The sequence below is a fragment of the Zingiber officinale genome, chromosome 9A (genome assembly GCF_018446385.1).
Source record: "Zingiber officinale cultivar Zhangliang chromosome 9A, Zo_v1.1, whole genome shotgun sequence".
Taxonomy (NCBI): domain Eukaryota; kingdom Viridiplantae; phylum Streptophyta; class Magnoliopsida; order Zingiberales; family Zingiberaceae; genus Zingiber; species Zingiber officinale.
The window spans coordinates 353,691-379,858 of record NC_056002.1 but is presented as its reverse complement, the minus strand read 5'-3'; the positions used below and the strand labels follow the sequence as shown (position 1 = coordinate 379,858).

The 26,168-nt window shown below is 38.9% G+C and overlaps 2 protein-coding genes across 2 annotated transcripts; both read left to right on the top strand.

Annotated features, from left to right (window-relative positions):
* Positions 1-2,817: 2,817 nt before the first annotated feature.
* Positions 2,818-14,516, top strand: LOC122018633 (copper-transporting ATPase HMA5-like). The gene is made up of 6 exons (XM_042576003.1): positions 2,818-3,182; positions 7,975-9,366; positions 11,508-11,762; positions 12,669-12,791; positions 13,086-13,565; positions 13,690-14,516. Exons 1-6 carry the CDS (start codon positions 2,835-2,837, stop codon positions 14,104-14,106), a joined length of 3,015 nt encoding a protein of 1,004 aa, XP_042431937.1. The 5' UTR covers positions 2,818-2,834; the 3' UTR covers positions 14,107-14,516.
* Positions 14,517-20,555: 6,039 nt separating this feature from the next.
* Positions 20,556-22,815, top strand: LOC122020451 (pentatricopeptide repeat-containing protein At5g39350-like). Its single transcript, XM_042578385.1, has one exon. The coding sequence runs from the start codon at positions 20,679-20,681 to the stop codon at positions 22,692-22,694; it is 2,016 nt and encodes a 671-aa protein (XP_042434319.1). The 5' UTR covers positions 20,556-20,678; the 3' UTR covers positions 22,695-22,815.
* Positions 22,816-26,168: the final 3,353 nt, after the last annotated feature.

Sequence of the window (26,168 nt, the reverse complement as noted above, 5' to 3'; positions counted from 1 at the left end):
AATTAAATCATAAAAAATTTATCGGTTTAATTTTTTCATTTCAGTTTATTCGATTTAATTGAATAAAAAAATTAGAAATAAAAAACAAATCAAATTAATTGAAAACAATATTTTTAAATAAAGTAATAAAATATCAAAATATCGGAAGGAATTTTTAAATTCAATTGATTTAATCAAACTTTTAATCACGTATATTGATAGACAACCCATTCACCAGATGTGGCTTTGCAATCCATATACGTATAAATACTTTCAAATATTAATTTAACCTAATATATTAAGAATAATTATTTTTTAACATGAATTTATTTAAAAAATTAATTTATGTTCACAAAATTATTGCTCATAATATATTAGATTAAATTGATATTTAAGGGCATGAATATAATCATATGAACTTAACGAACTCATAGGATTTAATTTCACGTCATTCCGAGCTTTCTAGGTCCATCAACTGATTTTAGTTGAAACTCTTTAAATTACTTCGACCAAAATTAGTTGATGGACCTCGAGAGCTCGGATTGAAGTGAAACTAAGTTCCATGAGTTTGTTTAGTTCTTATTATTATATTTATTTCTTAAACATTAATTTGACCTAATATATTGAGAGATTTTTTAAATACAATTGTGTCCGAAAAAATCCAATAGTATTAAAAAAATCACTATTCTTAATATATTTGGTCAAATTAATATTTGAGGGTATTTATAGAATCAGGAGAACTAGATGCACATATAGAAACTGGTTTCATATCTGATCCGGTGATGACTCGGGAAGGCCCACCTCCAAGGAAGTTCAGCGCTTTGGTGGTCGCTAAAGTCAAGAGGTGGTCAACTAAGATACTAGCCGATCGGAATGCTATTCATCCCCGATCGTCCGGAAAAGTTCGGAGAGGGTTGGCCGAGCCTACAACGCACCGAGGCAAGGGACACTCAAGCCGGTCGCCCCAGCCATAGCCGTATGAGGTCAAAGAAGTGGTCGGTCGGACCGATCAAGGGGAATCCATTCAGACTAATAGCCGACAAATAAGACTGGGGACACTTGACAATATCCTTGTGGGAGTCGGTGCCGCCGACTGAATGCGTGAATGTACAGAAGATCGTACGGAAGAAGATTCTGCCGCCTTGGCAGAGATGCGTTTGTCCCATTATGGTAAGATGTCAGGGATCCTTTCCCGATGATAACTTTTGGGGAAAGTTTGGGAATGCGCATCTACCCGGGAAGCGTGTAGTCTATCCGTCGCAGCTCTATATAAGGAGGGGAGCCGCCATCCGCAGAAGTACGCATAGACGCCTTCTGGAACCACTGTTCGCTGTTTCATCTTTGCTTCATTTGTTTTCCTCACTTGTCGGTGTGTGACTTGAACGTCGGAGGGCCGTCGCCGGGAGCTCCCTCCCGAATTGGCACTAACGACTTGTGGTTGTAGGAGCGGAGGACCATCAGCGAAGACGAGGAGCCACCTCAACGTTGCTTCCCGGTTGCCATCTACTTAGCTTCAGGGCAGGATCAATATCATTCCGAGATCTTTACGTTAATCAGTCGGTTATGATACAAACTAGTTCCTTAGTATACGTCTAGTTTTCCTAATTGTATAAATACTCTGAAACATCAATTTGACTGAATATATTAAGAACAGTGGTTTTTTAAATGTGAATTAGATTTTTCAAACATATTTGTGTTAAAAAAATCACTGCTTTTAATATATTAGGTCAAATTGATATTTAAGGGCATGAATATAATCATAAAAACTATATGAACTCATAGGATTTAGTTTCACGTCATTCCGAGCCTTCTAGATTTATCAACCGATTTTGACTGAATAAACCTAAAGAGTTTTGGCTAAAATTAGTTGATAAACCTAGAGCTCGGAATGACGTAAAACTATGTTCTATGGGCTCGTCTAGTTCTTATGATTATACATATGCTCTTAACCCCCTATACTGAGAGTAGTGATATTTAAAATATGAATGTGTCCGAAAAATTTAATTTGTGTTAAAAAAAATCACTACTTTCATTATATTGGGGCAAATTAATATTTGAAAATATTTATATACTCAGGAAAACTAGATGAATACATAGGAATTGGTTTGAACTAGTTCCGTATCATTCCAGGATCTCTAGGTCTATCAATTAATTTCGATCGACATCAACTAATGGACTTAGAGATCTAAAATAATATGAAATCAGTTCTTATATGTTTATATAATTTTTATGATTATATAAATATTTTTTAATATTAATTTGACATAATCTATTACGAACAATACTTTTTAAAATATGAATCAGTCAAAATTAATTAAAAAAATAATTCAACTAAATTGGGGCAGTCCACTTGAACGGTAACAAGGCAAAAATAAAATTAGATATATAATTTAATAATTTTAAAATTAAGATACTTAATTTAGATATTTTAAAAACTCATGTACTTAATAAAAAATCTAATAATACTTCTACATCACATATAATTTCCACCAGCACATTAAATGAGACTATATCCCATTAATAACTCTTTAACATATATTATATTAGTTAAATTAGAGTATTAATTAATTTGTTTCTATCCATAAATCGATTGAAAGCTTATTTATATATTCATTTAATATATACCCACAGGTTTCTTTGATTTCAGCCCACGTAATGGCCCACCAACTTGCAGTCCAAGGTAGTTTTGAACCTTGCGAGAGCTTTAAGATTCGTGCAGCGAGGACAAAAAACATACGTGTGGTTAAGATGCTCAAATTTCGAAGCTGGGTCTCTGCTCTATAAATAGGTCTGTCTCGCTTCATGTCGAGGTCAATCGAATTTGTTAACCAGTGTGGTTCCAAACCACGTACAGAATGGTGAACGCTGGGTTGCTGGTGTCCTGCCTTCGAGGTGGGGAGCTGTTCCATTCGCGGAGCCTCTCGCCGCGGCCGCACTACCCTTCGATGCCCAAGTGCCCTAAGCGGAAATCGGCGGAGGCTTCTGGGGAACCTGGTAATGTGGATCCGGAAGCAATGAAGGGGGCTGGAGAGGAGGAGGAGGAGGAGAAAAGGGTGGCGCTGTTCTCGGTCTTCGGGATGACGTGCGCCGCTTGCGCTGGGTCGGTGGAAAAGGCGATCAAGCGGCTGCCGGGGATCCATGACGCCGCCGTCGATGTGCTGAATGATCGAGCGCAAGTCATATTGTACCCTGCATTCATTAAGGTGGACTATTTGCTTTCCGAATCTGTTCCCCTCCTTTGATTTTGTTTTTTTTTTCCTTTTTCCTTTTGCATGTACCTGTTGTTTGTTCGATGATTAGGGCTTAAGGACGAGTTATGGTAGGCGCGGTTTCGTTTCTTCGCTAGTTTTCGAGATCATTAGACTCAAATCCTGAATGGTTTTTTGCATTTATTCAATCATTGGGAATCGTGGGATGAAATTTTTTTGGTCTTTGCCGCTTTGTTTCTATGGAAGATGTGGTAATAAGGGTGGACACACGTCAATTGGATTGAAAAATGGGGTGAAAAAACATAGAAGACAGATATCCTTTGCTTTCCGATTCCGCTACTCGTGTAGGACAAAGAAGCTTTAATTTTTCCAGGGAACAAAGTGTTCCTTAAACTAAAAAAGAGAGCAGTGTTTAGTAACGCGAAAGGAAAATAGGGAGGTTACGTGCAAGAGATTTATGATTTCTCACAGAAGTTACTTTAGTGATGTCGTTCTTGCATAACATAGCTGAGCACGAATTTATTGCATGAACAGTTGATGCATGGTTGCCATTTGTCGCAACTTTTGACCTAACTTGTCAGATTTACCTTGTTGGTTATGCTTGCATTTTGGTGGAATACTACTTGCTTAGTTGGGAGACAACAAACTATTTATGAAGATATTTGTCTACAGCATTAAAGTTGTCAATACACCAAGATGTTACAGGACAGCTGCAGGTCTGAATAGATAATAATGAAATCGTTAGGACGTGAAAAGAAATATTCTGAAATTGCAGAATAATCTAGAGCTACTATCATCCCTTTATTGCATAAGCAAGTGATGCATGGTTGTCATTTGTTGAGCTGTGGAAGTTATTGTTTCATCTTGAAGGGCAACTGAATGATTGGGTCAAACCAGATAGGGAGGCTTAAACTGTATGGGTTGTTTGGAGATGTTATTGATGTTGCATAGAAAATATGCTTATGCTGATCAGAATAGTCGGATTTACCTCTGTTGGTCATACTATAATATAGGAGCTGTCTCCCCATCTCCCATAGTGTCTTGTTGTTCTGCTGGAATAATCTTAACAATTTAATTTCTTGGTTGCAATTTTTCTCTCATTGTATAAATTCACAGGAAATAGTGTTTAAAAGAAAAGAAACAAACTGTAACAATCAAAATTAGCTTATGGCATACTATGCAAGCCTAGAATCTGCCTCTACAAGATCAACAAGGAGTAGCCACCACTTCGATGGGAGTGGGCAGGGTCACAGGACGGTGAAAACTATATTTCTAAAGGCTATTTATTGGTTTTTTGTCATATTGAATACTGAGAAATGTGTGGGCCAACCTACTTTACTTGAACATAGTGTGACAATAAGCATGACACTGAAGGGCTGGCCCAGAATTAGTGATGCTTCTGGACCACAAAGCTTGATTAGCAGTTAGCTAGTCAATATCTTTAGGGTTGTAAATGAGTTGAGTCGAAGCAAGTTTTGCTTGGTAAGGTAGAGCCGAACCGAGTCTAAAATTAACCAAGCTATTAAAACGATCAATGAAGCTGACATCAAGCTTGGTTCAAGCTAGAATTGATTTTGATTTGTTTAGATGTTATCGAGCTCTCAATTCGAACATGTGTGATGCCTTTAAGTTTTTTTTAAGGTTCTTTGGTCAGTTAGTGAGCTTGATATTACAATTATATTAAGAGCTTCTTTGTTTATTTGTAGGGTTATTTATAAATTTCATAAGATCTTATTTGATTATTAATAAGCTTGTTTTATAAGCTTAATTTATTACAAGTTTTTTTTGACAAATAGTACTGCATAAATATAATTTAATGAATCGAAACAATCATATCATTACAAAGAAATGACATTTATAAAATCTTAAAACAGCTGTGTTAAATAATATCATAACTAGAATAAATAAATCACTACACAAATATAATTTTATACCAAAAGGAAAAGAAGTTATGTAGAGTATCCAACTTCTGATTTATAACTTTGTAATAAAAATCAAAGTCATAACTTCATTACAAAATATTACTACAATGTTTTTGAAATTCATAATTTACGTGTCTCGAAAATATAACTTTTTCATCTCTAAAAAGAAACAAAATTAAAGAAAAGATGCACGACAAAAAAGGAGATTAGATAGGATTTATTATGATAAATTAAAATAGATTAAAATTGAATAAAAATTTACTAGATGCTGGTCATTCCAATGTTGAAATAAACCTTGAAACCATATTGATCCTAGGAAATTCGCCAAAAGTGTTTTTCAATCTACTAAGAAAAACTCATAGCTCATTATAACTTAGTGCAACTTAATTGAGAACTTATCTATACCTCCCACAATTAGGGCTGTAAATGAACCAAGCGTTCGTGAACAAGCTTGGTGTTCGGCTTGGTAAGAGCTTGTTTATGTTCGTTCAATATGCATTAGATTAATTAAACAAACAAGCTTGAACAACTTGTTAAGCTAAACAAACAAGCTTGAACACATATGTGTTCAGCTCGTTAACGTTCGTGAACAACGTTCGTGAACAATGTTCGTGAACAACGTTCGTGAACAATGTTCACGAACAATATTTATTAATAAAATTCTTTTCAATATGCTAAATAAACAATAAAATAAAATAAAATAAAATAAATAAATAAATTTAAATTATCAATCTTAATAACCAATCAAACAATTAAAGTTTCAAACAATCAAACAAGCTTGAATTGAGAGCTTGATAACATCTAAACGAACCAAGCTCAAACCAAACTCAAGCCAAGCTCGAACCAAGCTCAACCCAAGCTTGAATTGAGAGCTTGATAACATCTAAACGAACCAAGCTCAAGCCAAGCTCGAACCAAGCTCAAGCCAAGCTTGAATTGAGAGCTTGATAACATCTAAACGAACCAAGCTCAAGTCAAGCTTCAAACAAGCTCAAGCTCATAAAAAATAAACCAAGCCAAGCTTGAACACTCATTTCAAAAGCTTGGTTCATTTTAAGCTCGGCTCGGCTCGGCTCGGTTATCTTATCAAACAAGCTTGAACACCCCAAAGCTTGGCTCGGCTCGGCTTGTTTACAGCCCTACCCACAATCGCCTGAAACTTCTTTATCTTTCACTAATTTCTCTTTATCTTAATTTTATGGATCTCTCTCCATTCTTCTGTATTTCCCTAAATGCACTAATGATGCTCAATATACTAGATGCTGATAGTGGAACAACCAATGACAAATTTTCCATATGAAAGTTCTAATAGAATAGAAAAACACACCGTATAGAACCATTGCTTTTATTGTATGAAAATGTCTAAGATAAAGTGCACTCTTTCACATCTTCCTTGTAACTCTATTCAGAACAAAAATATCAACATTATGAGCAATAAATTATGAAAACAAATAATGAATTACTTTGTCTTTTCTTTTGATACCATAACGATGATGAAACCAATCCTCACCATAAACTAGAACTTGAAATGTCTCAGCTCCTACTGAAGCACAATAATCATCAATCACCCTACCACCAACACTAAAAGTTGACACTAAAGCAACAATAATAATGAGAATAGATTTATGCCCCAAATCATCTTTGACAAAATCTGAAATTTGAGATTGTTTGTTTTCCACCATCTTAATGCATCAAAATGATTGTCATCTTCTTAACATATATAAACATTATCATCCAAATAGATATCTAGCTCAACTTTAGCATGTGAAACAATATCAACATTTTTAATAAAATTATCAAACATAGATTGTCACATAGCGATAGTTTGTCTTTTCTCATTACCAGCAAGTAGTGTCAAATCATCACTATTTGCATCACCATTGATTGCAAGCTGATTTACAAAATAGCTTTTGCCCTGTAATCAAGAGTACTACGGGAACAAAGATATTGTTTGGTAAAAAAATAGAGTCATCTTTTAGTTAATTGTAATTACCAAGGGCATGTTTTGATAAATTTCCCTTAGCAATTATATTTCTTAGATAATTTAATTAATTTTTCAAATTTTAGTATTTCCATAAAACCATTACATTAATAATATTAAATTCTCTATGGTTTTGATTGTATTTACTTCAATTAACAAATAAACTATATATTAGCATGAAATTTTAATGAGCTCATATGCAAGCAATAAACAAGTTCATAAATGAGTGTCATCATGAACATGCTTCACAAGATTTGTTTGTGGACATTGTTTATCAACATTGTTCATGAATAGTACATTAAGCTTACTCATTCTATTGTGAACATGAATGGCCTCTTCTCAAGTCGGACATTAAGCTTGTTCAAGAACGTTTGGTTCGTTTACAACCTTTCATATCTTAATCTAGATGATAATAAAGACATTATAAAGTAATGTGAATTTTCATTGCAGGATCTGTTTTGAATGCCTGTAGTCATGACAGGATCTGAAATTTTTGCTATTAGATTGACAGTGGGTAAGAAGAAGCAAACCAGAACTGACATTGACAGATAAACAGCTGTATGCATGGTGTTAACTGAAATATGGATTTTTTTTTGTAACTGTACCATTCAACCCATTTCCTTGTGTGCTAGTTTTGGTGATTATGTAAAGGAAGCGAATGTACAAATGTGCAATTCTATAGAACACTTGAATTTGTTGTTTAGATTGACTACCCACATGAAATAGATATTATCTAATATTGTTTTTTATTTCTGTTATAACAATTGGGGGACGCTTACAAGGTCATCCAACTTCAGATTACTTTTTATGTTGTAGTAAGTCCAATGCTTTTTTCCAGACCAGTGGAATATTAAGGTTTCCTTGAACCACATTAATTTTACAGGAGGAAACAATTAGGGAATCGATAGAAGATGCTGGTTTTGAGGCAGCACTATTGAAAGAGGAGATGAAAGAAAAATCTGCTCTAACATGCAGGTTGCACATAAAAGGAATGACCTGCACTTCTTGCTCAAGGACCATCGAATCTGCTCTGGGAGCTCTTCCTGGGATGCAAAAGGCTATTGTTGCTTTGACAACTGAAGAAGCAGAGATTCGCTATGATCCTAGGATTATAAGTGTCAACCAACTCATGGAGACTATTGAAGATACTGGTTTTGAAGCTATACTTATTACTACAGGGGAAGATATCAACAGAGTAGAACTCAAAATTGAGGGAACATTTTCTACAAGATACATCTCAATGGTTAAGAACTCTCTAGAGGCACTCCCTGGAGTACACGATACTGACATTGATGCCATGCTTCACAAAATTACAATATCTTACAAGCCTGATCAGACTGGCCTACGGAATTTCATTGAAATTATTGAGTCTACTACTTCAGGACATCTTAAAGCATCAATATATCCAGAAGTGAGAGGAAAGGAACTTCACAGAAATGATGAGATAAAGCAGTATCATAGATCTTTTTTCTTGAGTTTGGTTTTCACAATTCCAGTATTTCTGACTTCAATGGTGTTCATGTACATTCCTGCAATTGCAGAAATTCTGGATAAAAAAATAGTTAACATGTTGAACATTGGAGAGTTCTTGAGATGGATTTTATCCACTCCTGTCCAATTTGTAATTGGTCGAAGATTTTATGTTGGTTCATATAAAGCATTGCGGCATGGATCTGCAAACATGGATGTGTTGATTGCTCTGGGAACAAATGCAGCATATTTTTATTCACTCTACTCTGTGTTTAGAGCTGCAACTTCAGAGAACTTTAGGGCAATCGATTTTTTTGAAACTAGCTCCATGCTCATATCCTTTATTCTTCTTGGAAAGTATCTTGAAATTTTGGCCAAAGGGAAGACATCAGAGGCCATTGTCAAGCTGATGGACTTGGCACCTTGCACTGCAACATTGCTTGACTTTGACAGTGAAGGTAGTGTAGTACGTGAAACAGAGATAGATAGTCGACTGATTCAGAAAAATGATGTTATTAAAGTAATGCCAGGTGGAAAAGTTGCTTCAGATGGTTTTGTTATATGGGGCCAGAGCCATGTTAATGAAAGCATGATAACTGGGGAATCAAGGCCTGTTGCAAAGAGGAAAGGTGATATTGTCATAGGTGGTACTGTCAATGAAAATGGCGTTCTACATATTCGTGCTACTCATGTTGGGTCAGAAAGTGCCCTTGCGCAAATTGTTCGTCTTGTAGAATCTGCTCAGATGGCTAAAGCACCTGTACAGAAACTTGCTGACCGTATTTCCAAATATTTTGTGCCACTTGTAAGTCCTACTCATTTTGGTATGTTATTAGTAGAGTACTACAATTCAATGGTTAGGTCTTCTATGCACTAGGTGAAGTAGAATATCTATGAAAATTTATAGAAAGTTTAGTTGAAACTCATACAAAAATTCACTTGATAGCAAAAACTAAAGGGTAATCCTATTTTAGAAACATAGAATTTTTGTCAGGTTTTGCAAGGTTACACTTTATATCTCAAACACAATTTTCTTTTAGTCAAAGTTAACTCCAAACATAGAGCCCATCACAGCAATTGCCATGAGGGGGCTTAATTTTAGTCAAAGTTAGCTCCAAACCAATAATCTCTTTGTGGGTATTTCTTTTGCTTATATTTGCTATCTATATAGCACACATACTGAATCCTTTTTGTTATTTTAGGGGCTAATTGTTTTTTATGAATATGATTGGGCAAAAATCAAAATAACGTCCTTTTTGCAAAATCATGAAAGGAGCACCCCTTTTTTATTTTAGGTGCCTTGGGACACTCCGCCCTATATTTTCTACCAATTTGGTCCTTCTAAACCCATTAAACTTTCACCTACTGCCTAAAAAAACCAAAGTGGTTGTTTAACTAGTCTAATGTCAGAGCTTAATCAAACTCATGTAGCAGTTTTGGTCAAAATTACACTATCTGAGTTGTAATTCTTAAAAAATATTAAAATATATAATTAAAAAATAATAATAGAGAGCAAAGTGATATAAATTCTAGCATAAATTTAAAAAAATTATAATATACCCCAAAAAAAACCAAAAAAACCAAAAAAAACTTACTGAATGAATCCAGGCGCTTGGAGTCATTCCAGGTGCCTGGACCAGTGTCGCACACGGGTGCACGACGAAAGGTCCGGAGCACTTCTACACACACACATTCTATGCGGTCATTCATATTTTTAAGATGGTCAAACAATTAAAAAATGTAGTAGGGTTGGCCAAAACTGTTACAGGATTATATACACACACACTTTGCAAGGCCATTGGAGTATAACTATCTTTCAAAGTGACTAAATGGTTGAAAAATAATCATGTAGTTTAACCATCTCTGTAACAGTTTTGACCAAAATTGCTACATAGATCTAGCAATTTTGGACAAAATTTATTGACAAAAATTGCAATATTACTAGAATTGCTACATGAAGGGGAGCCTTGGCGCAACGGTAAAGTTGTTGCCATGTGACCAAAAGGTCACGGGTTCGAATTCTGAAAACAGCCTCTTGCAAAAAGCAAGGTAAGGCTGCGTACAATGGATCCTTCCCTGGGCGGGGCAGGAGTTTCGTGCACCGGGCTGCCCTTTGTTTACTAGAATTGCTACATAAATCTAGCAATTTTGACAATGTGTCTAACAATTTTAGCTATAAATCTAATAGTTTTGATCAAAAATGTTAATGTACGTAGCAATTTTAGTCTAAAATTGCTAGATTTGTTTGGTAGTTTTTGACTGTTATGTTTTTTTTTTCCAGTCATTTAGGCATTGTAAGAGCATGGTTGAACTTTAATGACCTTTCAGATAACATATACATATTTAGATTTAAATTTGAGCAAAAAATGACCATGTAATAGTTTTTACCAAAGCTGCTTAACCAATTTTAGGAAGTTTGGTCACTTTGAAAATGTAAATCGACTCCAATGACCTTCTAAAGTTTATTTATATATTTAGATTCAAAATTTGAGCCAAAAATAACTAGTCGTTTGGTCACTAGTGGACATATGAAGAGGCAATAGGTTTAAAAAGGCAAATTTGGTAGAAAACATTAAGTGAAATGTTCTAGCGGGCATAAATCCAAAAGGGTGTTTCTTTGGTGATTATGTTAAAAGGGGGTGTTGTTTTGATTTTTACCCAATATGATTTGAAATAGATGTCCACGTTCCCTTCTAATATGCACAATATATATTAGATCTACGCAATGCCCTTGTGCTTTAGATAGTTACATTCTTTGATTTTCCTTCTCTGGTTAAGCGAACATGCTAAATTCATTAAAAAAAAAATGTTGCATGTATAATTTCCTTGGAAGAGTTATGTGCTTTGGCCGTGTTTTGTTAAAACTTAAAGATAGTGTTCATAATAAAATAACTCTGCAAATGATCGTAGTTGAAATGTAACCTAACCTTGTTTTTATATATGCAGGTCATTGCTCTTTCGTTTTTAACTTGGCTCATTTGGTTCTTAGCTGGAAAGTTCAAATCCTACCCAAATTTTTGGATTCCTACTTCAATGGATAGCTTTCAACTTGCTCTTCAGTTTGGCATATCAGTGATGGTGATAGCATGTCCGTGTGCACTTGGCCTGGCCACTCCCACTGCTGTCATGGTTGGAACAGGAGTTGGTGCCTCTCAAGGTGTGCTGATTAAAGGGGGACAAGCATTGGAGTGTGCACATAAGGTATAATATTCTTTATTTCTGCTTGTGACCAAACCTTATCTTAGTTTTTGAAAATTCATGGTAGGATATGATTGTTTAAAACACAATGAGATTGAGATGGTATCTATATTTCTGTTTTAATTACAATCATGTAGGATAATAGTGTTGAAGGGTGCACTTAAGCTATAATATTCTTTATAACTTTTTGTGATCAAAGCTTACCTTATTTTCTGAATATTCATAGTGGAATTTGATTGTTTAAAACACAAGAGAATGAGCTAATATCTATATTTCTATTTTAAATACAATCATGTAGGAGGTATAATATTCTTTATATATGCTTGTGGCCCAACCTTAATATCTATGTTTATATTTTAAATAAAGTCATGTAGGAGGGTAATTTCATTAATCAAAACATTTATATCTACATGGTAGTGTTTAGGTTGTTGCTACATGGTAGGCCTCATGCAGAATTAGTACTTTGCTCTGATACATTCAATTCTAAATCATCTAATGGTTTTATTTCCTGTGTTACAGTTATTAATGAAGTAATCATCGTGTCATATTTGTCCCAACTATATCATCAATTAACAGTTATTACTAAACTACAATAGCATATCGAGCAGCACCGTGCATTTTAGAGACTAGAAACCATAATTATCTTCAATAGTGATGGAGCCAAGCAATGAGTTTCAATTTCCAATGTACGCACAGCAAGGAACCTCTGTATTTTAAATCCGAGTCTTTATTTCTTGCAACATGACATTCCGTCTTTTGTCTTTGGATTCTTTTGAAATTTGAACACCTAGTTAGGTTTTTTTTTCTAGTTCCATTCTGATTGATACATTAATGTGATTTTACTTTTTTCGTCTTTCTTTTTCAATATTCACAATTCTTTAAAACATGAGATAACAAATTACTTTGCAGGTGAACTGTATCGTATTTGACAAAACAGGCACACTCACAATCGGAAAGCCTGTTGTCGTGAGAACACGGCTACTGAAGAATATGGCACTGTGTGATTTCTATGAATATGTAGCTGCTGCTGAGGTAAATCTTATCAATTTATTCATAATATGCTGGGTTCTTGTAATAAAATTTAGTAAATCATATAGGGTATATGTTTTCTAGGATGACTCGATGGGAGCATCTTTCAGTGAAATAAGGAATCAAACTCAGGCTGTCATTTCTAGTATATTATTAGTCGAGTTAATTTAGGGGGAAAATTAGATAAACATAAGACTAATCATAAGTGGTAAAAGGTGCAAGGATCCCATACCAAGTTAAAAAAGGGTAACCGCAATGAGTGTGCCAATTATTATATAAGTTCTTTGTGCTTGGCAGGTCAACAGTGAGCACCCTTTGGCAAAGGCTATAGTTCAATATGCTAAAAGATTCAGTATGGAAGAAGCAAACTATTTTTTACCCGAAGCGCAAGATTTCATTGCTATCACAGGCCATGGTGTCAAAGCCTCAGTTAGGAACAAAGAAGTCATGGTTGGAAACAAGAGTTTGATGCTTGAATCAGGAATCAATATTCCTGTTGAGGCTTCTGAGATTCTCGCTGAGATTGAGAGAAATGCACAAACAGGAATAATCGTCTCCATCAATGGAGAAGCCACTGGTATAATCGCAGTATCCGATCCACTGAAACCTGGTGCCCGAGAAGTTATATCACTTCTAGCTTCCATGAAAATTAAGAGCATTATGGTAACAGGGGACAACTGGGGGACTGCAAACGCAATTGCAGGTGAGGTTGGAATAGACACTGTCGTCGCAGAAGCAAAGCCCGACCAAAAGGCAGAGAAGATAAAGGAACTTCAGGTACATTTTCTTGATCATCAGAGAGTCATCAGTCTGGTGCCTTGTTTTCTCCTTTTGCTATTTAAATTCTAGCATGGCTATTGTGATTCTTCCATTAGATTCTCCACCTATTTTATTCTTGCAGATGTCTGGCTTAACTGTGGCAATGGTCGGAGACGGTATTAACGATTCGCCAGCACTCGTATCTGCAGATGTCGGGATGGCTATTGGTGCTGGCACAGACATTGCAATTGAAGCTGCTGACATTGTCCTCATGAAAAGCAACTTAGAGGATGTGATAACAGCAATCGACCTCTCAAGGAAGACCTTCTTCAGGATCCGAATGAATTACGTCTGGGCATTCGGCTACAACATCATTGGCATCCCAATTGCTGCCGGAGTTATTTTTTCATTCACTAGATTCAGGCTGCCACCGTGGGTTGCTGGTGCCGCCATGGCTGCTTCTTCAGTCAGTGTGGTCTGCTGCTCCCTCTTGTTGAAGAACTATAGAAGACCCAAAGGGTTGGAAACGATTCAAATGAGCCAAGTCATCGTCAAGTGAAATCATGTCAATGTGGATGCCTGCCTGCTATTGGTGGAGATGTAAATATTTGTGAAGTTGCTCAGCAGCCCTTATGACAATTTGAGATTTATCTCTATATTTACCTTCTTCTATATCTATTAAGATAACGGATCTATATTTTACTAAGCAACATCATCGGCATCCCAATTGCTGTCGGAGTTATTTTTCTGTTCACCAGATTCAGGCTGCCACCGTGGGTTGCTGGTGCCGCCATGGCTGCTTCTTCAGTCAGTGTGGTCTGCTGCTCCCTCTTGTTAAAGAACTATAGAAGACCTAAAGGGTTGGAAATGATTCAAATGAGCTAAGTCATCGTCAAGTGAAATCATGTCCATGTGGATGCCTGCCTGCTATTACTCGTGTCGCACAGATTTAATTGGTGGAGATGTAAATATTTGTGAGGTTGCTCAGCAGCCCTTATGACAATTTGAGATTTATCTCTATATTTACCTTCTTCTATATCCATTAAGATAACGAATCTATATTTTACGAAGCAAAATCATCAGCATCCCAATTGCTGCCGGAGTTATTTTTCCGTTCACCAGATTCAGGCTGTCACCGTGGGTTGCTGGTGCCGCCATGGCTGCTTCTTCAGTCAGTGTGGTCTGCTGCTCCCTCTTGTTGAAGAACTATAGAAGACCCAAAGGATTGGAGACGATTCAAATGAGCCAAGTCATCGTCAAGTGAAATCATGTCCACGTGGATGCCTGCCTGCTATTACTCGTGTCGCACAGATTTAATTGGTGGAGATGTAAATATTTGTGTGGTTGCTCAACAGCCCTTATGACAATTTGAGATTTATATCTATATTTACCATCTTCTGTATCCATTAAGATAACGGATCTATATTTTACGAAGCAACATCATCAGCATCCCAATTGCTGCCGGAGTTATTTTTCCGTTCACCATATTCAGGCTGCCACCGTGGGTTGTTGGTGCCGCCATGGCTGCTTCTTCAGTCAGTGTGGTCTGCTGCTCCCTCTTGTTGAAGAACTATAGAAGACCCAAAGGGTTGGAGACGATTCAAATGAGCCAAGTCATCGTCAAGTGAAATCATGTCCATGTGGATGCCTGCCTGCTATTACTCGTGTCGCATAGATTTAATTGGTGGAGATGTAAATATTTGTGAGGTTGCTTAGCAGCCGTTATGACAATTTGAGATTTATCTCTATATTTACCTTCTTCTATATCCATTAAGATAACGGATCTATATTTTACGAAGCAACATCATCGGCATCCCAATTGCTGCCGGAGTTATTTTTCCGTTCACCAGATTCAGGCTGCCACCGTGGGTTGCTGGTGCCGCCATGGTTGCTTCTTCAGTCAGTGTGGTTTGCTGCTCCCTCTTGTTGAAGAGCTATAGAAGACCCAAAAGGTTGGAGATGATTCAAATGAGTCAAGTCATCGTCAAGTGAAATCATGTCCATGTGGATGTCTGCCTGCTATTAATCGTGTCGCACAGATTTAATTGGTGGATATGTAAATATTTGTGAGGTTGCTCGGCAGCCCTTATGACAATTTGAGATTTATCTCTATATTTACCTTCTTCTATATCCATTAAGATAACGGATCTATATTTTACGAAGCAACATCATCGGCATCCCAATTGCTGTCGGAGTTATTTTTCCGTTCACCAGATTCAGGTTGCCACCGTGGGTTGCTGGTGCCGCCATGGCTGCTTTTTCAGTCAGTGTGGTCTGCTGCTCCCTCTTGTTGAAGAACTATAGAATACCCAAAGGGTTGGAGACGATTCAAATGAGTCAAGTCATCGTCAAGTGAAATCATGTCCATGTGGATGTCTGCCTACTTTACTCGTGTCGCACAGATTTAATTGGTGGAGATGTAAATATTTGTGAGGTTGCTCGGCAGCCTTATGACAATTTGAGATTTATCTCTATATTTACCTTCTTCTATATCCATTAAGATAACGGATCTATATTTTACGAAGCAACATCATCGGCATCCCAATTGCTGCCGGAATTATTTTTCCGTTCACCAGATTCAGTCTGCCACCGTGGGTTGCTGGTGCCGCCATGGTTGCTTCTTCAGTCAGTGTGGTCTGCTGCTCCCTTTTGTTGAAGAACTATAGAAGACCCAAAGGGTTGGAGACGATTCAAATGAGCCAAGTCATCGTCAACTGAAATCATGTACATGTGGATGCTTGCCTGCTATTACTTGTGTCGCACAGATTTAATTGATGGAAATGTAAATATTTGTGAGGTTGCTCAGCAGCCTTTATGACAATTTGAAATTTATCTCTATATTTACCTTCTTCTATATCCATTAAGATAACGGATCTATATTTTACGAAGCAACATCATCGGCATCCCAATTGCTGCCGGAGTTATTTTTCCGTTCACCAGATTCAGGCTGCCACCGTGGGTTGCTGGTGCCGCCATGGCTGCTTCTTCAGTCAGTGTGGTCTACTGCTCCCTCTTGTTGAAGAACTATAGAAGACCCAAAGGGTTGGAGACGATTCAAATGAGCCAAGTCATCGTCAAGTGAAATCATGTCCATGTGGATGCCTGCCTGCTATTACTCGTGTCGCACAGATTTAATTGGTGGAGATGTAAATATTTGTGAGGTTGCTCAGCAGCCCTTATGACAATTTGAGATTTATCTGTATATTTACCTTCTTCTATATCCATTAAGATAACGGATCTATATTTTACGAAGCAACATCATTGATATCCCAATTGCTACCGGAGTTATTTTTCCGTTCACCAGATTCAGGCTGCCACCGTGGGTTGCTGGTGCCGCCATGGTTGCTTCTTCAGTCAGTGTGGTCTGCTGCTCCCTCTTGTTGAAGAGCTATAGAAGACCCAAAAGGTTGGAGATGATTCAATTGAGTCAAGTCATCGTCAAGTAAAATCATGTCCATGTGGATGTCTGCTTGCTATTACTCGTGTCGCACAGATTTAATTGGTGGAGATGTAAATATTTGTGAGGTTGCTCGGCAGCCCTTATGACAATTTGAGATTTATCTCTATATTTACCTTCTTCTATATCCATTAAGATAACGGATCTATATTTTACGAAGCAAAATCATCGGCATCACAATTGCTGCCGGAGTTATTTTTCCGTAAACCAAATTCAGGCTGCCACCGTGGGTTGCTGGTGTCGCCATGGCTGCTTCTTCAGTCAGTGTGGTCTGCTGCTCCCTCTTGTTGAAGAACTATAAAAGACCCAAAGGGTTGGAGACGATTCAAATGAGTCAAGTCATCGTCAAGTGAAATCATGCCCATGTGGATGTCTGCCTGCTCGTGTCGCATAGATTTAATTGGTGGAGATGTAAATATTTGTGAGGTTGCTCGGCAGCCTTATGACAATTTGAGATTTATCTCTATATTTACCTTCTTCTATATCCATTAAGATAACGGATCTATATTTTACGAAGCAACATCATCGGCATCCCAATTGTTGCTGGAATTATTTTTCCGTTCACCAGATTCAGTCTGCCACCGTGGGTTGCTGGTGCCGCCATGGCTGCTTCTTCAGTCAGTGTGATCTGCTGCTCTCTCTTGTTGAATAACTATAGAAGACCCAAAGGGTTGGAGACGATTCAAATGAGCCAAGTCATCGTCAAGTGAAATCATGTCCATGTGGATGCCTGCCTGCTATTGCTTGTGTCGCACAGATTTAATTGGTGGAGATGTAAATATTTGTGAAGTTGCTCAGCAGCTTTTATGACAATTTGAGATTTATCTCTATATTTACCTTCTTCTATATCCATTAAGATAACGGATCTATATTTTACGAAGCAACATCATCGGCATCCCAATTGCTGCCGGAGTTATTTTTCCGTTCACCAGATTCAGGCTGCCACCGTGGGTTGCTGGTGCCGCCATGGCTGCTTTTTCAGTCAGTGTGGTCTGCTGCTCCCTCTTGTTGAAGAACTATAGAAGACCCAAAGGGTTGGAGACGATTCAAATGAGCCAAGTCATCGTCAAATGAAATCATTTCCATGTGGATGCCTGCCTCCTATTACTCGTGTCGCACAGATTTAATTGGTGGAGATGTAAATATTTGTGAGGTTGCTTAGCAACCCTTATGACAATTTGAGATTTATCTTTATATTTACCTTTTTCTATATCCATTAAGATAACGGATCTATATTTTACGAAGCAACATCATCGGCATCCCAATTGTTGCCGGAGTTATTTTTTCGTTCACCAGATTCAGGCTGCCACCGTGGGTAGCTGGTGCCGCCATGGTCGCTTCTTCAGTCAGTGTGGTCTGCTGCTCCCTCATATTGAAGAGCTATAGAAGACCCAAAAGGTTGGAGACGATTCAAATGAGTCGAGTCATCGTCAAGTGAAATCATGTCCATGTGGATGTCTGCCTGCTATTACTCGTGTCGCACAGATTTAATTGGTGGAGATGTAAATATTTGTGAGGTTGCTCGGCAGCCCTTATGACAATTTGAGATTTATCTCTATATTTACCCTCTTCTATATCCATTAAGATAACGGATCTATATTTTACGAAGCAACATCATCGGCATCACAATTGCTACCGGAGTTATTTTTCCGTTCACCAGATTCAGGCTGCCACCTTGGGTTGCTGGTGCCGCCATGGCTGCTTCTTCAATCAGTGTGGTCTGCTGCTCTCTCTTGTTGAAGAACTATAGAAGACCCAAAGGGTTGGAGACGATTCAAATGAGCCAAGTCATCGTCAAGTGAAATCCTGTCCATGTGGATGCCTGCCTGCTATTACTCGTGTCGCACAAATTTAATTGGTGGAGATGTAAATATTTGTGAGGTTGCTCAACAGCCCTTATGATAATTTGAGATTTATCTCTATATTTACCTTCTTTTATATCCATTAAGATTACGGATCTATATTTTACGAAGCAACATCATCGACATCCCAATTGCTGCCGGAGTTATTTTTCTGTTCACCAGATTCAGGCTGCCACCGTGGGTTGCTGGTGCCGCCATGGCTACTTCTTCAGTTTGTGTGGTCTGCTGCTCCCTCTTGTTGAAGAACTATAGAAGACCCAAAAGGTTGGAGACGATTCAAATGAGCCAAGTCATCGTCAAGTGAAATCCTGTCCATGTGGATGCCTGCCTGCTATTACTCGTGTCGCACAAATTTAATTGGTGGAGATGTAAATATTTGTGAGGTTGCTCAGCAGCCCTTATGATAATTTGAGATTTATCTCTATATTTACCTTTTTCTATATCCATTAAGATTACGGATCTATATTTTACGAAGCAACATCATCGACATCCCAATTGCTGCCGGAGTTATTTTTCCGTTCACCAGATTCAGGCTGCCACCGTGGGTTGCTGGTGCCGCCATGGCTACTTCTTCAGTCTGTGTGGTCTGCTGCTCCCTCTTGTTGAAGAACTATAGAAGACACAAAGGGTTGGATACGACTCAAATTAGCCAAGTCATCGTCAAGTGAAATCATGTCCACGTGGATGCCTGCTTGCTATTACTCGTGTCGCACAGATTTAATTGGTGGAGATGTAAATATTTGTGAGGTTGCTCAGCAGCCTTTATGACAATTTGAGATTTATCTCTATATTTACTTTCTTCTATCTCCATTATGATAACGGATCTATATTTTACGAAGCAACATCATCGGCATCCCAATTGCTGCCGGAGTTATTTTTCCGTTCACCGGATTCAGGCTGCCACCGTGGGTTGCTGGTGCCGCCATGGCTGCTTCTTCAGTCAATGTGGTCTATTGCTCCCTCTTGTTGAAGGACTATAGAAGACCCAAAGGGTTGGAGACGATTCAAATGAGCCAGTCATCGTCAAGTGAAATCATGTCCATGTGGATGCTTGCCTGCTATTACTCGTGTCGCACAAATTTAATTGGTGGAGATGTAAATATTTGTGAGGTTGCTCAGCAGTCCTTATGACAATTTGAGATTTATCTCTATATTTACCTTCTTCTAAATCATTTAATATAACAGATCTATATTTTACGAAGCAACATTATCGGCATCCCAATTGCTGCCGAAGTTATTTTTCTGTTCACCAGATTCAGGCTGCCACCATGGGTTGCTGGTGCCGCCATGGCTGCTTCTTCAGTCGGTGTGGTCTGCTGCTCCCTCTTGTTGAAGAACTATAGAAGACTAAAGGGTTGGAGACGATTTAAATGAGTCAAGTCATCGTCAAGTGAAATCATGTCTATGTGGATGCCTACCTGCTATTACTCGTGTCGCGCAGATTTAATTGGTGGAGATGTAAATGTTTATGACAATTTGAGATTTATCTCATAATAAGTTATATCTATATTTGTCTTTTTCTATATCCATTAAGATAACGGATCTATATTTTATGAAGCAGCCCTTGTGCATAGATAAACCCGGTCTGTTTTAAATTTTAATGTCAAAAGATTGATGATATTTTAAGCCTTAATGAAGATTCGTAATTTATTTATGCAAACATTTTAATTTCCATTATATTTCCTTCGTTCCACATAAACACAGAACAGAAGAAAATTCACCGAAAAAAATTGAAAAGAACGAGTTCTTCGATACTTTAATTAGACTCGAACCCAATCAATTAGTGGAAACGAACCGGAAGAAGCCATTTGAATGAATGGGCGAATCGTCATACACTCCCGCCTCCGCTGCCTCCTCGCCGACCCATCGCGATGCCTCTCCCTGGTCCGCTCCAAGTCCCCCCTCGCCGTCGCCCAGATCCACGCCCTCCTCATCTCTTCCGGTACCCTCTCCGTCGACTCGCCGCCCTCGCACTTCCGCCCAATCCTCTCCCGCATCGCCGTCCTCTACTCACTCTCTGGCCGTCTCTCCTCCGCCCGCCACCTGTTCGACCGGATCTCCAACCCGAATCTCCACCTTTGGAACGCGCTCATCCGTGGCCACGCTCAGCGCGGCGGCCTTCCCCTCGAAGCCCTCCGCTTCTTCGCCAGAATGGTTTCCTCCAGCCTCCACCCCGACCACTTCACCTTCCCCTTCGCGCTCAAGGCCTGCGCGGACCTCTCCCTCGCCCGCCTCGGCGCTCAGATACACGGGAAGTCTCTGGCTTCCGGATTCGCCGGCGACGACTACGTGCAGAACTGTCTGATCGCCATGTACATGAGCTGCGCGGACACGGACGCCGCGGTGAAGGTGTTCATCCTAATGAATCACAGAACCGTCATCGCCTGGAACACGATGATATCTGGCTTCTGCCGGAATGAGTATGCCGGGAAAGCACTAGAGGTGTTCGACGGAATGATGGATGCTGGAGTGGAGATCGATGCGGCCACTGCCGTGTGCGTGCTGCCTGCTTGTGCTCAAACGGGCGACTTGCGGAGAGGGCGGTTGGTCCACCAGGTGGCCGGCGAGAGAGGGCTTCTGGACGCTCGTGTGCAGAACTCTTTGGTTGATATGTACGCGAAGTGTGGGTATCTGGAAGAGGCAAGGCAGGTGTTCGATGGAATGCCCAACAGGGATGTCATCGGATGGACTGCCATGATCGGAGCTTATGCGTTGCATGGATTTGAAGCAGAAGCACTTTCACTTTCTCATATGATGCAGGAGGAAGGGGTGAGACCCAATTCAGTGACAATGGCTTCTTTGCTCTCGGCTTGCTCAGCTTGGCCCTCTTTAGCACACGGAAAGTGCATCCATGGATCGTGTATAAGGCTGTGTCTCGAATCAGATATCGCAGTGGAGACTGCGCTGATCGATATGTATGCCAAATCCAGAAACTTGGACTTGTGCCACAGGGTGTTTGCAAGTCGTGCGAAGAGAACAGCGACATGGAACGCTATGATATCAGGGTTTGCAAGGAATTCAGCGGCAAAAGATGCTGTGGAGCATTTCAAGCTGATGCTAGCAGAATCAGTGCCAGTGGATCTAGCTACAATTGCGAGCCTTCTACCAGCATGCGCGGACTTGGCAGACTCGAAGCTGGCCAGTAGCCTGCACTGTTATTTGACTAGGATGGGTTTCACGGCAAGCAATGAGGCTATCACTGGCTTGGTGAACATCTATGCTAAGGCTGGCAAATTGGATGTTGCATGGGAGCTCTTCAGTAGCCTTCAAAATAAGGACTTGGTATCTTGGACCGCGATCATTGCTGGATATGGGATGCACGGGCATGCTATCACCGCCATTCGGCTCTTCGATAGGATGGTGGAGTCCCAAGTGGCACCTAGTGAGGTCACATTCACTTCCTTGTTATACTCTTGCAGCCATGCTGGCTTGGTGGACGAGGGACTGAAGTTGTTCAATAGAATGTTGCATGTCCATGGCGTGGAACAGAACACTGATCACTATGCTTGCATGATCGATCTTCTTGGTCGGGCAGGACGCCTGCAGGAAGCATACGAGTTGATCAGAGGAATGCCGTTTCAGCCAAACCATGCCGTATGGGGAGCTCTTCTCGGTGCTTGCGTGATCCATGGGAATGTGGAGCTGGGTGAATTAGCTGCAAAACATTTGTTTGAGATCGAGCCTGAGAACACAGGAAACTATGTTCTTCTAGGAAACATTTATGCTGCAGCTGGAAGGTGGGAAGATGTGGAAAGTGTGAGAGGTTTGATGACTGGAAGAGGACTAAGGAAAGCTCCGGGAAGTAGCTTAATCGAGGCAAAAGTATAGTGAAGTAACAGCAAAATGTATTAATTATCTGCAAATGTTTAGAAGAACACTCAGGAATCATATTACGGCCTGAGAATTTGTTTCTTCCTGGACTCCTGTGAATTGGAGACATCATTAACCATGAATCAGACATCATTAGAAAACTAGTTCAATCCTTTCAATTCTAAGGATATTCCATGAATTGGATACATCGTTAATTTATTTCCTGCTAAACAGCAAATCAATGATAAGGTAGTTGCATCCAACAAATTTAGGGGGCAGGTTTTCCTAACCTGCTCAAACAAACTCTTCTACCTCACTGTAAATTTCCTTTTAAAAAAGAAAACAAAGAAAGAAAGAAGGAACAAACGAAGAATTAATTAAATTGGTGTTTGGTGCGTCTCAATTATTTGAGCCTCCATTTATATAGCATGGTGCTGCCATAAAAGTCTGATGGCTTGCTAACTCTTGTACTATGGCATCCATTTATGAAGTCGATATCTAGAACAAGATTCTGTCTTGATTTTTTTTTTCTTTAGCAAAACTTCTACTATGGTGAGACAATACATGAACTGAATAGTATGACTCTAGTCTGAGTAATAATAGAGTTGATGGCCTTGAGCCTAACATTCTACATTCTAGTATGCACTATGAAACCTAGATGCATACAGAGCTCACAATGAAATCATGCAATTGTAAGCTTTCACTATTGATTTAATAGCTGAAATGAAATCTTGGTTGGTAAAATCAAATCTCGTGTCTGACTGTCTCAACAATATGATCAACTGCGACAAGATAAAGCAAGTAAAAAGAAAACTAAATATGGAACCGCTTACAATGATATTGTGTATGATCATGTTTGAGTCCCGCGGGAGGCGTAGTGATTAGCGCATAAATTATTACCATCATGAAGTTTGGAGTTTGAATCTCGATATAGCCGAGTTAAATGTCTCCATCATGCGTCAGTCACTATTATAAAGGCTAGTAGTCACCCGTGATTTACCTCCTCTGTATTGCCTTAAGACGAGTTGGCGGAGGCGCTAGAGGCGAGCGTAGTCACTTTTTGCCACCGTGTTTGATCACGTCTGAAATCAATGAAGGCTAGAATACCAGTGAGTTGGCAGGGAGGTTGACTGGAAGAAAACCCCGAACAAGATCCCCGTATTAATTTTAAAAAAATGATGAACTAAGTAAAACCAAACCCGAGACAACCAGTCCATCCCCACAGAACTTTCTCACAATAGAACCTGTAACTTGGCCTGTGAATCATTAGAGCCTAATAGGTTGCCCAGAAATCTGACTAGAAGCAAGGGCGGAGCTTGCATGGGCCTAGCGTAGGTGCCCGAAAAAAATAGTATAGTTGTCTGGTGTCCACAAAAAAAAAAAAATGTTTTATCCAAAAAAATAATATAGTTGCATGATCCACCGCCAAAAAAATAATATAGTTGCATGATCCACCGCAGGTGGAATAACCTACATACCCCAAAACAATGTAAGATTTATAGATAAAAGAAAAATAATAGTTTTCCCATACTTCAATTTGAATTTTTTCATTTTTTTTTAGTTTGATCTTACACCATTGTGAAGATACTCCAAGCTTGCCCCGGATTGACAAAGCGTCTCGATTTAATACCCAACTAGAGCATGCAATAAGGCTATTAATTGGCGAAGTGGCTTAACAAGGCAACACACAATGCCTTGTAAAATTAATTGACAAGCCAAATTGACGTAGCGACTGTGCAAAGTGACACACAACGTCTTGTAAAACCATTTACCACAAATACTTCTGGATTTACTATGTAGGCGAACTAGGAGAGAGGGTTGCCCACCTCAAGGAAGAGTTAAATCTATAAATGTCCGAATACTTGAATTACTTAAAAAAACAACTCCAAGCCTCTCCAACATCTAGAGCTATATTTACTCTCAAATCCTAGTTGAAGATTATTGTTAATTAGCATCAAAATAAGTTATTAAAAAATTGAACTATTATATTTCTAACCATTATGATTATAAAATTTTATATTTTTATATTTTATTAATTATATTAGTGTTGCCTATGTTGAATCAAGATCCTAGTTCCGCTTCTGACCCCATGAGTCTGATTGGAAGATTGTATGGGAGCAAAGTCTACGGTGTCAATGGGAGCAAAGCCCGTGGAGTAGGAGAAATTCGACTGGAATAATGTATGGAGTAGAGCCTGGAGTCCGATCGAACGGGTGTGAGGGCTTTCACCTTGTTCAAGTGGGACATGGAGGGGGTTCGCTCGATCGGCTAGTTGCTACGTCCGATCGACACTTTGCTAAGGTTGACTATCCTTTGGCTTTGATCTCTATGTTATCTAGAAAATTGACTTTATGATCTACGTGGGGACTACTTATATGCACCATATCAGTGTACGTCCAAACTTAGGTGCTATATTTATGTCTGCATGTGTTATCGTTGGGTCAAAAGACTCAAAGCTCAACCCTTGCGCGTTTGGATCAGTGAATTCACTCCACTGCAAGTCTGCAACGCATATGAAGAGAAGGGTTATTCTCGATTGACATCAGAATTAGAAGAACATAAGAACTGGGAAACTGCAAGTGGATATGAATGCACTGCAGCTCTGCATGCCTGCGAGGTAACGGACGGTTTGCAGGCGACTAATTTAGCTCTCTTTATAAAATTGCCACTTCCCAATGAGCTCAACTACTTCTCGTGCACAATTTCCTGTTTGACTTTGTTTCTGATCACGTCACAAACAATGAGAGGGGTCCGGTCAACTAATGCACCAACAACCTTTCTCTTTCATCCGAGGAGCTCTTATTGTACTAGTGTCTAGTGGAGTCGTACCATATCAAATAGGAAGGTAATGCTAGCATTTGACTAGTTAAACTACAGTGCACTCATATGAACCAATGAAGGCAACATTGTTCTTCTTGGAGCATTTCTCCAGAAACAACAAAAACAGAACAGCTGAACTAGAATTGCAAATTGATTCATGGTAGACAAATCAAACACTTGGCACGAGAATATGTTATATAAGTTAATCAACAGACTACTTTGGATGTCCATAAGCTCAGTAATATTAAGAGCAAACAAGAGCTAGATATAATTAACCGAAAAAGGAATCCATACACTGTAACTGCATATTGCTGATTAAAAGTTGAAAAAGATATATTGTAAAAGATATATTCAAGACAGTTGATTAAGTTTACCTGACACTTTGATGACTCCAATGCATCGCTTTAAAGTCCTTCCCCTTTCTAATTCGCCACAGGATTCCTTGGGAAAAATAAATCTAGGATATATCAAAATTCAGATTGTATTTTTGCATAATAAATATAAGGCAAGGCAAAGAAGGATCTTCTTCCCTGTATAATTCGATCCTCCAAAGTTTTAATCAAGCAACAAAATCAAAGTGCCAAATGTGGGCTAGAGATCTGCATAACTTGGCTCAACCAACTTCGAAACTGTCGACAGCCACAATAAACAAGTCCTATTTCTTCTTGTTTG

What these genes read in the sequence shown, in the direction of transcription:
- LOC122018633 (XM_042576003.1), top strand. Translation starts at nt 2,835, where the DNA reads ATGGTGAACGCTGGGTTGCTGGTGTCCTGCCTTCGAGGTGGGGAGCTG. An exon ending in TGTACCCTGCATTCATTAAG is followed by an intron (nt 3,183 to 7,974) that starts GTGGACTATTTG and finishes TTAATTTTACAG; the next exon opens with GAGGAAACAATTAGGGAATC. An exon ending in CCAAATATTTTGTGCCACTT is followed by an intron (nt 9,367 to 11,507) that starts GTAAGTCCTACT and finishes TTATATATGCAG; the next exon opens with GTCATTGCTCTTTCGTTTTT.
- LOC122020451 (XM_042578385.1), top strand. Translation starts at nt 20,679, where the DNA reads ATGAATGGGCGAATCGTCATACACTCCCGCCTCCGCTGCCTCCTCGCC.